The 14,645-nt window shown below is 41.2% G+C and overlaps 1 protein-coding gene across 1 annotated transcript; it reads right to left on the bottom strand.

Annotated features, from left to right (window-relative positions):
• Positions 1-6,263: 6,263 nt before the first annotated feature.
• Positions 6,264-14,566, bottom strand: LOC125010433 (solute carrier family 12 member 9-like). The gene is made up of 14 exons (XM_047589058.1): positions 14,295-14,566; positions 13,351-13,485; positions 12,967-13,104; positions 12,790-12,887; positions 12,251-12,452; positions 11,973-12,080; positions 10,768-10,879; positions 10,370-10,527; positions 9,722-9,804; positions 8,622-8,746; positions 8,334-8,526; positions 8,053-8,227; positions 7,679-7,825; positions 6,264-7,552 (listed from the first exon to the last, which is right to left on the bottom strand). The coding sequence occupies exons 1-14, from the start codon at positions 14,458-14,460 to the stop codon at positions 6,612-6,614; spliced, it is 2,781 nt and encodes a 926-aa protein (XP_047445014.1). The 5' UTR covers positions 14,461-14,566; the 3' UTR covers positions 6,264-6,611.
• Positions 14,567-14,645: the final 79 nt, after the last annotated feature.

A 14,645-nucleotide genomic window follows, 5' to 3' on the forward strand; every position in this document is an offset into this window, starting at 1 on the left:
CAGAGAGGGTGACAAGACACAGGTGGAGACTAATGAGAGGGGGACGACACAGGAAGAAAAGCAGGGAAGAAGCTTAGTAAAAAAAAACAGGATACACAAAGAAACCAAACAGGATTTCAGATGTACTGAAACCACAAGATCAAGGCACAATAATAGTCAAAAGTCCATACTATGACAGTGTGAGGACGTTACTGGAGACACTGGTTAGGGTAACGAATGATACTCAATGGTGACCAATGGGCTTTTTGGATACTTGTGATCCAGACACAGTGTGTAAATGTTGGACTTGTTGGAGAGGACTATGTTGAAAGATAAATGTACTAGTTTTTCTAAAGTTGGAATACAAATCTTATCTTATCCACCACCCAACATACATCAAGGCTGCCAGTCTTCATGCAGACCCTCTGGTCTGAGTGCTACTATTGTTGAGAATGATCACATAGAGTTTTATACGCTTAACCCTTCAAAGGTCACTCACTAAAATACTTGGAAATTCAACCAAATTGCCCTAGAGTGTATTTGTAGGGCAAAATACAACTTATTTACCTTTACTCATTTAAATATATATATATATTTAAATTTTCATGTAGACAATCAAGATGAATTAATTTGCCATATGTGGATACTTGACCTTATGTGATTAACAAATGTAAACATGAATTTAGACCATTAGAATAAAAGTGCTGAATCAGGCACTTCTCAACATTCACGTTATCACATCAGACAACATTAGGCCACTTCTTCATAGCACCTGATAAAGCAGTTATATTTGACCTGAGAATGTTTCCTTGATCTTCTCTGATTGGCCGAATGAAAACCACATGCTTCTTGACCTCAGTCAGAGACGCAGGGATGCAATTTAAAATGTGTGCCGAAGGCACCAAATGTGGTTGCTTGCCCTATAAAGGCGTAATAAAAGGCAATATGTGGATATAATCTTGGTCATCAATCACCTGCCTGGTTGCTGGGCGTCCCGCTATTAAACTGACAAAATGGAGAAATCATGTCCCCCTCTGACTCACATTACTTTGGAGGCATTTCTGAAAAAACAAGCAAAGGCGTCCTTCCTTTTTCCAGGCAGAATACCAGAGGACTGGTGTCCCAGTTCACAGCCATATAAACTGCATGCTGGACATTGTGATCTTAACACAAATTATATAGCTTGTGGTCAAACTCAATTATTATTCCACCAAAAAAAAAAAAAAAAAATGATGCTGAGGTTGTGCCTCGGGAGAAAGAAGCATACACTACATTCCCACAGGAAGAGATTGCCTGAAGTCTTCCTCCCACTCAGTAACATAAAGTGGTGCTATTTCTACAGTAGTAGCAGAATGAACAACGTCACCAGCAGAGATACGAGGCTCATCGGGGCCTCATACGGTGTATTAGCAGCACCATGGGATAGAATGCTTCCATCTCCCACAATATTTGTTTTCCATCTCAGGCGTCCTCCAGATACTAGATATTAGAAGAAAAACATCAGCTGACGATTATTATTTCTACATTATTGCTAGTTTCGATAACACTGACATTACACGTGGCGACACTAGTGATTCATTGCCGTTCATCACCAGACGCGTGAGGGCATTAAAAGCGAAGACACAAACATTAACTCAGGTTTGAGCGCAATGGAGACGCACAACCCCCAATAATCAGAGTGAAGAGGTTCAAGATTACTTGGTTGTGTTGCCTGTAGTATACGCTTTGTTAATTATTTGAGACGACAACTATGAGTTATTCTACACATACCTTACACTCTTCCCTTCCCAAAGTACTGTTTGATTTGAAGTGGCAAAGTTTAAAATACACCGCTGTCAAAAAAAAAAGAAGAGGAAGTACGATAACGTCACATGTGACTCAAACGCACCAAACAATGTTTCTCCCCTAGCAACGCTCAAGTAATTCTGAATGACACTGTGATCTGCATCACAGCGCTTGAAGGCACTCAGGGGCAGAGACGTTCAGTTCACCTTCACTTACTAATTATACCGAACATATAACAGGACTGTGGGTCATTACTTCTGGCTGTAAAAGCAGAACAGAACGCGTTTGAATGTGGAAAAACACCATAAATTAACCCAACAGGGAAATGAGCGAGCTAGTCTTAAATCCGAGAAAACACTTCAGAAGGACAAAATGTCAAAAGATCTCGTCATCGCAGCAACAACGTATGGGCAGCCCTGAGACAGTTTCCCCAGACAAATGTGACGACTTTTGTACAAGTTATTAGCATGCTACTTGTTTTAGAGCTGCTGCAGTTTTATTTTCGTCAAACCGAAGGTTGTCGTAATTACGACATACTACTAACCGATTCACTCAGGTTCATCTGGCTGTACGTGAAATCATTTTTAGGGTAGTCGCTGTTCGTTAGGTCCCAGAAAAGCAAGGCCTATTTCTCGCTCATCAAATCGTTAAACTGCGCGCAAGGTAGCTTGTGTGTAGGTTGCGAACAGATGTTGAAGAACTTCAAGTACATCGAAGCCAGTCCTATTCTGTCGAGTTATTCTTGCCTACCGGAGCTGCTGAAACTTTTTGGATGCACGCCAGTACAGCTGCCTGTGAATGAACCTTTTCACTGCCCACGGCATCCATTTTATTGAAGATAAAAATAAAAAAATAAAAACGCTTGCAATTGAGCCCACTATCTGTCAAGAGGGCACTTATGCATCCCCTCTTTTGGCGCTGCCACTAAACACAAATACGAACCTAATAGTCCACAAAAAAAGAGAGAGATTTTTTTTTTTGACAGCACTTTACGCTCTCCAACCCACGGCCTATCCCATCAGTCGGAAGTGATTCAGTTCCTTTATCAAGTGGGCTAGGAGTACTCACTAAATTAAAAGTAGTTGCTGCAGAGAATAATAAATGGGCATTTATTTTTTTATTTTATTTTTTTTCTTTTCGTAGGTAGTACGTAGGACTGTTGTATTCGGTTTAATGCACTTGTGAAGAAGAGTGCAAGTTACTTTCTGGGAACGTGGCATCCCCCCCTTATAGCGCCTGGAGCGCAGACTGCCTCCATCTGTGAACACGCTCCCTCCCACATGCAGTTTGTCAGTGAGGTGTAGGCGAGCGTCAGTGCACTTATATGAAAAACATGGAGTTGTGCCGCCGTCGTGACGTATGCCACAGATGGCAGCGTCTCTTTGTCACAAGATGCGTTCTAGCTGTTGCATACCGCGAATAAGAGGTTCGCGCCAGTGAGAAATTGCATCAGCCAAGTCGGCGTTCGTGCCAAACTAAACCAGGTGACAGCTGATGCATCAGACAGTAGAAATGGAGTGAGGAAGTGTGAAGGCTGGTATTGAGTGTGGGGCGTGCCAAAACTGTGTCTGCTGCGGAGCCAGAAAATTGAAATCTGGGAAAAGGTGGCAGGTGGTCACGTGGCTGGACGGCATAAGGAGAGACAAGCGTACTCCGGACCATTCCCATCTGTAAGCCCTTCATATATATAGCATCAACTACCTTGTGAATATTGTGTCCAAATGAGTGCCGAGGATATGAAATCCTCCATTAAGGCTTTATACTCCAGGGAAGGTCACCAGTTCAGAGAGGAGCTGTGTTATTCCTCTTGGTCAGCGTGAACCAGTAGAAACATGTTTTCGCAGCCCATTTTCTAACCCAGTGAGTCTGAATTTGGCTTTGCGGGTGGTCACATTTCCGACTTCACTACAGGTTTGAAGATATTGCGGGCAGAAAACAGGGTGGCCCCTTTATGGCTCAATCCGTCCTTTTGATCAGTGGAGGCCTTCTAATGTAGATCAGAAGCACTCCCACGTTATGGTTCTGTGAGAATGGGAGTCCAAATATGGTAGCAGGATATGAAAGGCAGTCGTCAGCAGGCAACAAGTACCACTTCACACCTCAATCTCCGCTTCTTTTTCAGCTCCTCTTTTGTTACTGGAGATGACAATAAGAGCGTACTGTTTCAGTGCACTCTTACGTGAAGAGGGAAGGTGAATTAATGCCATCAAATCTGGTTAAAAAAAGAGCTGCTGATGGGGTTCAAGTCTGTCATGAAAAAATACAGGAATAAGTTTCACCACATTCAGCGATCAGGCAAAACATTATGACTAATACTGCGCAGGCCTCCTCATGACTCATCGGAGAATGGACACGGGTGACCTGTGGTGTCTGGCTGAATTTGGAGGCCAGGTCAACACCTTGTACTGTCTTTCATGTTTTTTTTGTTTTGTTTTTTTAAACTATTATTGTGTACATCCTGCTGTGGGTGGCTGTTGCAACCAAAGAGTGTCATTGTTGTGGGTGGGGGTGTCTGGTCTGGTCTAGGTGGGTGGTACATGTCTAAGTAACATCCACATCCACGCTATTTTCGGGTCCAAACGTTTCCCAGCAGAACATAGAGTTGTCACGAAACGCTCAATGTTACTTACTTCTGCTTTCAGTGGTTTCAATGATGTGGCTGATCAGTGTATTTATATTTTATACTGTTTTAAGACTAAACTGTATCAAAAATCAAGAGTCTTAATTATCATTATGCAGATCCTCCTGACCTAAAAGGCACACATACAACACAGACATTTCAATACAGTATGAACAACCTTAGAGAAAGTATTAACATTAAAATGTAGATAATGTAATAATGTGCGTGAAAGTCCCAATCTATGAAATGTTGTGTCTTCCTGCTGACGTCAGACGGATCTGTTTGGTCGTCAGTGTGGGGGTTAGAAGGTGAGAGGATGAGAAGGTGAGTGTGTGACAGAGTTCCGCGGGGGGATGGGATGTGAGACTTACGTGGTGTCACCCAAAAATCATGTGGCCCTGGTGTCTTACCATAGGGGACGACTGCTTTCGCATCTCTGGGTAAGAAGCCGTCCCTTAGTCTGGTTGTACTCGTTTTAATGTTGCTGTACCACTTTCCTGATGGAAACCGTTCACTCTCTTCTTCTGACGGATGCAGTAATTGCACCTGCATTATGTGATTAACTCTGTCTGACTACCAGAGGGCAATGGTGATTGCTGCTGATGATTCCTACAGTCCCAGCCAGTCGGAAGTGAGTCAATCTCTCCATCTTCCCACTTGTTGGCACTGCCACAAGAGACAGATAACTCTCATTACACATGCCACAAGACTCTCCGAGCATTCTCCATTTACAGGTGCACTACGGATTCTTTGTGGCTTCCCAATACAGTTCATCTTTAAGAAAGACACAGCCTATTATATCCTACGGTCCAATGCTTCTTAGATGGAGCCAAATCTTCCTCTATCTGTGAACACATTCCCTCCCTCATGCTGTTTGTCAGTAACGTGTAGGCGGGTGTCAGGACTCCTCTGAACAAACTCATGGACTCTTCTCTAACCAAACGTGACATATGCCACAGATGGTGCTGGCTCTTTAATAGGTGCAGTCTCCACCTTACCCACCCGTGGTTCCAACCTTTTACAAGAAACCTTCTGATCTCAACATCCTGGATTCAGTCCGAGATTCCAAGAAGAGACAGGAGTCCACAAATCCACAAAGGAGCTATGGCTTCATGCCAAGTACCTGGGTAAAAGGAGTGGTCCAGTTTCAAAGGTAAAGAGCGATCATGCAATTTTTTTTCTTGGATTGCATATAGGAGGTGTTATGACCATTTAATTAGAATATCACATACCACACATGGTTTACAGGTTTAACACCAGAGTTGCCTAGGGAAATTTAACTAGAGTTCACTACAGTAGTTGTTACAAATGCTGGGTGTTGGGGAGAAACCTGTTTACTCCCATCCCCCACCGAAAAAAAAAGGAAAGAAAAAAAGACTACCAAGAATTATTTCCCAGCTTAACCTGGGTTAAAGGACTTTGTACTGTTTCTCTGAACTGCAAAATCTTTTTTTGTGTCCAAGTATATTGTGAAGTTATTAAATCCAATAACACGGCAGTTGCTTTATTAAATTGCAATTCACATTTGGCTCATTTTGAGCCATTCGTTTCATAAATGAATACGCATGCGAAAGTTCACACACACAGGTTCCAGTCAGAAACAGCTCAAGATGAATCTGTGCATAAATCATGTTACTTGTACCAAAAAGTATAGATTCACAATTAATTGGCATCTAAATAATCACAGCCCTACTGCGCGCAAAGAGCCTTGTGTTGACAAACCTTGTACAGCAACAACCACCAGTCATGATTCTGGGTATATATCGCCCTCTGCAGGCAACACTATGCCATCGCAACGGTCAAAACAAACTGAGCGGAGGACTTTAAAAACTGCTTCAGAACTTACAAGTAAGTAATAATCATTTACTAGTAGTAGGCGTTGGAGGTCAAAACTTAATTTATTTCTCTATAAACACATACAACAATATTCAAGAACACACCACATTGTGTTGACATCACTTTAACAGAAGTTGCCTAAAAGGTAAATCTCCAAGTGATAACTCAACCTAAAACACCTAAAACCTTTCCCCAGGTGTCTTAATGAGAGAAAGATGAAGGTTGCAAATGAAAAATCTAGCCATGACCGGTCTTTCTAGTGTCAGGGTTATGTTAAACTGTGAATGACAACCATAATGCTCAATAAATAACTAGTGGTAACAGGCACCGTTCATCAAATACCCCCCACCAGATTAATGTTTTTGTTGGATTAAGAGTCTTTAATAAAATCCTACAGGTCAGTGGTGAGCACAGGAGTGACTCCATGAACCAGTAACGTTGGCCCGAGGCCTCGACTCAAGAGGTCAACCTGATGCAGGTAGGCACGGTAACGGCTTTTGTCTGCTGGAGGGTGAGGCAAATACAGGAAACGCACAGCTGGCTGGGGGGCACCATGCTGACAAATCAGATTGTTGACAGCATGGATGTATTCATCTGTGAGCTGAGAAGCATTACTGGGGAACGTTGAGATACCATCCTCATTCTCACTTTCCCCTCGTCTCTTCCACCTCTCCTCATTCCGTCCCGACTCCTCTCTCATGGGATTCCCTCTTCCCCTTCCTCCTTGCCTCTGCCAGTGTAGTGCCACCACCTGGTCCCAAGCCACCATCTGCACCTGAGCAGATATCCTTAGCTGCTTTAGCATCCTCCGGAGCTTCGTCTCCTCCTCCTCCTGCAGACTGCAACCAGACTCCACGCACAGGAACAGGCGGATTGTCGCCTGGTTCCAGGCGCGGGTCTCGTGGAGCACGCAGGCCAGCTGCAGCAGGAACAATGAGCAGATGTCGACGTAGCCGCAGCTGTCTGGTCGGAGCAAATTCAGAGGCCACACATCAACAAAGGGCCCCGTCACACGGTGGCCCCCAATCTTTCTTCCCGGCCCTAAGACTTCGTCCCTGTTAAACTCATCGAAATAACGAGCCAGGGTCACGTTCTTTCTCATTTTTACAGCGTCGGCAATCACTGACACATACTCCTCTTCCTGAAAGTCCTTGGGTTCCCCAGCACCACGCACATTGGGAAAGAAGGGAGAGCGAAGTTGTTCAGGGTCTTTGTGTGGAGAGACTGCATCTAAGCCAGCAGCTGTAGACAAGAGAACTTCACCTTGAAGGTGGTCTTGGGGGGTGCAGTCATCATAGAAACCCAAGACAAGGGTGTTAGGCCTCATTCCACCTGGATGCAAACAGATGTTTAATATGTTTATACTTCAACAGGACTTTTAACAGTTTGCATGCATAACAATGGTTCGCTGACAATAAACAGTCTGCAATCATCGAGAAATAAGGACAATTCGCCCACCAAAGCCTGAGATGAAAAGCAAATTCTGAACTCCATGTCGGACAGAGTCTGCAAGCGTGAGGTTGACAAATGCCTTGATTTGTAGGTGATCCACTAAATTCAGCCATGAGTCATAACGGCTCTGCAGAGGATCAGAGGGTAACGCATCTGAAAAATTATAGACAGACAAACAAACTTGTACTTATAATATGAATATTAGACTTCAACATCATCATTTCTTTAAAGACAGCATAACGAAAAGTTTGAAAATTTATAATAAAACACATTTCTTTATATTTCTGTTAATTTCTGTTCTTGTCAAAGGACATAACTACCTGTAAAGCAGCACTTTCAATACTTTATGATAATTTATCCCCCATTTCCACAATTCTTACCAAGCAAACCCAGCTTTACATGTCCCAGCACATAGAGACCACTCTTCTTCAGGTCATTAATAAAAGTCATAAGACCTGTGCAGCTGCGGGGGTTTGCAATCATCAGTAGTAACTGGGGCCTCCAGAACTTCACATGGTCTTTTCGCACATCCAACATCAACAAGTACTTGCGCACCTGTGTGAAAAATAGATGAGGTGCAATACACATAATAAAAATAAATAAGTAATTTGTACTTATGCCGTGCTGGTGACTCGCACAAGGAAAAATAGAGTTTGTTTACCTGGTGGAAGATGAGAGCTTGGCTGATGTAGCCCCAGTTGCTACCAGGCCCCAGGTAGTGGATAACCATCAAGAGCAGGAGCATAAAGGCTATGCTGGCAAAAGCATAAATGGCACTGATCAAGAACATCATTATCAGGCAGCCAAGGATCCCCAGAGCACAGGTATACCATGTAAAACAACGGAACGACGGCCTACATTAAGGAAAAAAACAAAACAAAAAAACAGAATGGAGAATAAGTGTTTCAACTCAAGAAAGTTTATTTCGCTGCCATGTCATGTACTGTACCTGAAGTTTGATGCAGACGCCCATTCAAGAGCCAAACAGGCCAGGTTCACAGCAGCATAGACCAACAAGAAGAAGACTGTTACAATACCTGCTATGGTGTTCAATTTACCAGCAAACAGCACCACCTAGTGGAAAGAATAAAAAACCCTTCAAGACAGGATTAAAATGACCAAAACTGAGAATTAGAAATTCTCAAAATGACCATCTATGAATATTGTATTGTTGACCTAATTTTACATTAGAATAATTATAAATATCAATTCATACTTGCATTAATTCTAATAAGTGAGCAGGTTTCCAATATTGTACTGAGAAATATTTATAAAAGCTCACTACATCTAGACTACATGATGTACCTTCATACCTTTCTTAACCCCATAACAGATAAAACATGATAAACAGCTTAACTGGTGTAAACAAACTGCACTGTCTATCAACATATTTGCTGAATATTTCAATTGAAAATTAAAAAATAAAAAACATTTCGCTACCTAATATACCAGAGCCAAGTAGAATTGTGCTGAAATTAGGAACTCACTAGTTTAACAGGACAATATTTTGCTCTGTCTCCCTGCAGAAAACCTTTCATGTCTTTAGGCCTCTTCATTTTGAAAAATGTTCAGACAATATTAAACTGAGCACAGTGACATACAAATGCTGTTTTTATTTTTATGGACAGCTGTGAATTTATCTTTCCCAGCTGTACACTTCCTTTTATACCTTCACCTCAAAGACAACGTATCTTAACAGAAACAAGCAAACGCTGTTTTTTGTAAAGGTTTGTGAACTACAAATACATAACTCATCTAGCTCATTACTAAATGAGTTCCTAGAAACAGATTGCAAACAAGAGTGTGGAAGGACTTTTTCCATTTTTGTTGTTTTAGATGTGATTATACAGGACTTAACTGTTCATCTTTCTGTGCAGCGCTGACAAATGTCTGTTTGGCGAGTGACCAAACAAATATATAGCAAATATTTTGAACTGGATCCCAAACGTTACATTTAAAACTGCAATCCAAACAGAAAAGGGCTAAGGGTGAGAGCAAGGGGAGTGACATTGAAGCACTCCTCACATATGGTACAGTATATTATCCTACCTGTACAAGCAGCCAGGAGACGAGGACTGAGACCCAGGGGTTCCCACTCAGAGAGGTTTTCCTCACCAGGACCAGGACACCACCTGGGAAGATTTATAAAATGAACAAAAGCAAAGTCTCTCTGTCTGTTCTTGCTCATCGCTCGATATCAGATAAACAACTGAGTCACCATGCACTCGTTAAGCCAAACACACAATGAAGATTTTTTTTCTTCTGAGAAAGTCAACACTCCAAGCCATCTGCTGTCAAACGGCGCTTTCCAGATTATCATGTCTCCACTGGGCAAAAGAGACATGATGAAATTAATAACAAGTGTCAACTTCTCACATTTGAGATGGAGGCCCGCGTGCACAGATGGCCCAATCATCAAAATGTTGACTCAGCTTTGTGGAAGAACCAGTTAAGTGTTTTTTATATACTGTGGATCAACCCTTTAGCCCTGAATATGAACTAAACAATGATTTTTAATCTTCTTTTTAACCTTCTCACTACAGGAATAGTCAGAACACACATCGATCAAAACCCACATTCAGCCAAATTAACAAATAACTGTGCATGCCTTTGTCCATATAATTATTAATTTCTGGGGCAAAAACTAAATTTAAATGGCAAAAATGAAGCAACAGGACACATGGTGAAGAATCTCACCAAACAGGTTGTCTTTGGACAGGGCGTAGAGGATCCTAGAGGCTCCTATAAGGTTACTCATTGCGGCTGACATGGTGGAGGAGTAGATACCAACAGTCACTATGGGTGGCCATATATTGATGTCTCCCAGGAAACTGTAGTCCCTTTGGAGTAGGTATCTGAGGGCGATTGATAAAATGTCTATTATGAAATGGGTCAAAAGAAACATAATTTCTTATTTTTAATCAGATTAACTAAACTGAACAATGTTTTTCTAAATCAGACTATAAAAAACGTATACTATTATATTAATAAACACTGAACATATAGAAAGGCTTACGTATTTCATATAAATGCTTACTGGGGTTTCTTATCTATTTAATTGTGCTTGAAATGTCAGTCCATGTTTAACGACCTACCGGTCACAGGACCATGCAACCAGCAAACTAAGCAGGTTGTATGTGATGAAGGTTGTTAGAACAGCCGCCAGCGTGCCTCTGGGAATAGAATAGCTGGGGTTTTTCAGATCGCCTGTAAAAAACAAAAGTCTTAAATAACATAAAAAAATATACTGATACTCAGAGGATCCAGCTTCCCTTAGTTGATACACACACACAAAATATTCTATATTTATATATTCTACACCTTAACCTCCTGAGACCCTGAGTCCTCATATGGGGACGTTACTTTTTCGGTTTTATTGCAGCTTTTTCTACTTCATTTAAACCCATTGTCCTCATTACTGGATGCTTTAGTCTGCCATCTAGTGGTAGCAAAGGTTAAAACTTATTTATTTATGCTTATTAACCTTTCTAGTTTGATATGTGCAAATTAAACAAATAAGCAATTTTTGCTAATTAGTGAGTACTCGTTTGAGGATGTTGGTACTTAATTGTTTGCAATTCTGTCACTGTACAGCCATGTTCAGGTATTAAAATAAACAATTTTATATTTTGTCACACATTGTGTTTACTTTATAATATAAATAATGAAATAGTCCCAGTGTCCACATATAAGGACATAGTTGCATACTTCCTATTCAAAGATGATGCTTAGGTTTTTATACATCTTTGGTCCAAATAATCCCAAATACCTCAAAGAAATTAACGGATACAAAATAAAAGCTTGGGTCTCACGAAGTTAATGTGTCAACTATTTTCAAGTTAGAATAAACCCCTGAAGTATCCCTTGAAGGGGGTTTTCACTGCAACACTACTTCAGAATGAATGATGTGCCAAATTTGTGTCAGATTCTTACTTGGCAATCAAGTGAGACACAACAAATCTGAAAATTTCTTGTGGTCATGTTGTGAAATTAGCAGGAATGTACCACAGAGAGTTCAAACATGAATTACAGTTATTGGTAGCAGGCTGAACTAATGATAAATAATAATAAATGATTGTATCTTACATGATAATGAGAACCACAAATTTTGGACAAACCAAGTCTGGAGGGCAACAGATTCTAGTAGAATTCATGGGATTTATGTTTTGTAATGGTTATGAGATTCAGCTCTTGAATTGGAGCAATGCTGTTGGTTTTTTCCTTCACATACTTGAAGAAGGACTCCGTGTTTCAACGTCTATCCTTCAAAGTATAATTTATTTGTTTAATGAAGTTATACCTGACATGTTGGAGCCTGCCATTATGCCAGTGCATCCATTGAACATGACGGCAAACACTGTGGCAAAATTCATCACGGCACCGGTGGTGTAGTCTACTGTGTAATTGGCTAGAGGGAGACACAGGAGGGCTTAATCAATTATACAGGCCACTTACAACAACAGTGATTTAGGTCAGATTTCCTTTTTATCCATCCTTCTTAAAATACATTCTCTGTGGAGTAAATAGGTTCAAGATTATTAAATGCCTCACCGTCAGGTCTAACAATATGTCACTTACAGAACAAGTTGCCCTCCAACGTGTGGAGCCAGAAGCCCGTATAATTGGCCTGCCTCATGCTGGTACTGTTTAAAACTGAAGTGTTTGGCAGAAACACTGGGAAGGGCCCCACAATGAAAAAACTAATGAAGATAGAAGCCAGGACTGTCGTGACTATGATGAAAATAATGAAGGTGGCTTTGGCATAGATGTGGGCTCCCACCTGTAATGACAAGACAGTTAAATATAGCAACTGACACAGATCACACACACACACATATATATTTAAAATACATAGGTATCTTAAGTCTTGTCCTTAGTATACTGGTAAAAAACATAATAATTAAAAAAAATATGTATTTCACAAACAATACGACAGTGCTAGCAAAGATTTAGACATTAAACATGTTGTAACCACTTGTTTACTTACAGTTCTAAGGAAAGATAGGCTAAATAATTCACTAACCCACCGTGCATCTTTTAAGTCTGAATCGCTCACATGAGCTACCTTATTTTAAAAATAATAATAATAATAATAATAAATAAAAACAGAATCTCACCAAACAGACAACGAAACACAAGAAGAGCAGGACCGTGCCATAAAGCAGGGACCACCAGTATCCTGAGGGCAACACTTGATATAAACCTGTGGCACCGTCTGAGGTACGGCAAAACAGAGTTAATACAGTAGTACACTTGCATTGCTTGATGTCCCTCAATCTCCCATTGGACTTTACCTTCTGGGACTCCAAAAGCGGACATGACAGCCTCGACCAAACCCAAAACATAGAGAGCACTGCCAAACACATTGGCGAGGAAAAACATGATCCCAATGCTGCCACCAAACTCCGGACCCAGGGCTCGGCTGATCATGTCTGGCGATCCAAGCTGAGGAATTTCAACATTCATTGCTAGCTAAGGCTGCACGCAGTAACTCGCCTGAATAAAGACAGACCACTGATAAGACTTGCCACAAGAGGGAACCTGAGCCATTAATGGATTAAGCAAATCATGGGGGGGAAAAAAAATAAGAGCAGGGACATTCTTGTCAGCCCATTAGTCAGGCTCAGTCACAAACACCCAAGTGAGGCTTTAAAGCTACATCGTTGGTAAAAGAATACAGTAGGCTCCTCCAGCATCCAAAGCCCCATTGGTGGAGATGGCACAGACAGAAAGCACCGTCATTGTGATGATTAAGTAGGCGACCAGGAACATGGCAATGGCCTGGTATAAACCTGCTTGACCCACAACAAATCCTGCAAGAAGCCAAAGGGATGTGATATGATTATGTCTGCATGCCTGCCTGTATCAATAAAGAAATCAAATCAAAAATAAGTCAAAGGGATAACCTTTCTTTATAATGTATCTAACTTGTGGCAGTCGTGTATTTACACTACGACGGCAACCGATCCACACATGTAGTGCTGTATAGAGCTGCACTCTTATGTAAAGAGTAATTTCTCAAGAAACATCCTATACATGTGCTGCTTTATTTTAGTCAGAGGCCTATTATTGAAAAAAATGGTAATGTGGGACGGCTTCTGATCAAAGTCATTGCAACTAACTGGGAAATGTTGTAAAGTATTTAACTTTATTATTGCCTAAGCAAGTGGCTGGTTAATGGAAAAACAAAATCTCTAATTGACAGAAATTGGCAATTACATAATATTCTTTCATCCATTGGACAAAGATTATTATAAAATACAATTTAAAAAATAAATACATAAATGTTTGCACAGAGAAAAGCTAGATATAGTTGCGCGGGGAAAAAAAAAAATAATGAGTGGCATCATAAAGTCAATAAATAAATACGCCCATTGACGCATTCATTGGGACAACCTCCCTCCCTCCTCCTCCTCTTTGCAGTCGGTGTAAATTTCCGAAGAAGTACGACCTGCGTTCAATGTTAGCCAGCTAACCCTGGAGCTACTTCACTCCCCAAGTTTGCTCCAAATTTATTATTAAGCTAAAGTCAACTTCAGCCACTTGATAGCATTAACTCTACCCCAGGTAAACTAAACACGTTTAATCCTGATCACGTGTTTGTTTGGTTACTTTTACTCACCTATTCGCAAAAACACGACGACGCTGAACATGGACAGTAGAGTCGGTATGACCACTCCGAACAACACACCGAGCTTGGGGCCCGGTTTATCCTTGGACACATGGCTCGGCTCTGGCCCGGCGCTGGTGGTGAGTCGGTAATGTAACAGTGGAGCTTTTTCTGACATGTTGGATGTTCAGTTAATTAGCTGTGAGGAGCTGCAGTTCAGCCATGCTAACATCACCTTCTGCGCTTAATGGCGCTGTGCTAATTGGAAATGTGACGCCACTTCCTGTAACTGCTTTATCCAATCAGGTAGGGTTTTACCATGATTTATGTTCACCTGTTGGTTTGTTTAACGCTTAATGCAAT

This window comes from Mugil cephalus, chromosome 7 (assembly GCF_022458985.1).
Source record: "Mugil cephalus isolate CIBA_MC_2020 chromosome 7, CIBA_Mcephalus_1.1, whole genome shotgun sequence".
NCBI lineage: Eukaryota > Metazoa > Chordata > Actinopteri > Mugiliformes > Mugilidae > Mugil > Mugil cephalus.

Coding starts and splice junctions, on each gene's coding strand:
- LOC125010433 (XM_047589058.1), bottom strand. CDS start 14,460: ATGTCAGAAAAAGCTCCACTGTTACATTACCGACTCACCACCAGCGCC. Junction 10,880..11,972: donor GGCAGGCTCCAACATGTCAG/GTATAACTTCAT, acceptor TGTTTTTTACAG/GCGATCTGAAAAACCCCAGC. Junction 8,747..9,721: donor TCTCCTGGCTGCTTGTACAG/GTAGGATAATAT, acceptor TCTTTCCACTAG/GTGGTGCTGTTTGCTGGTAA.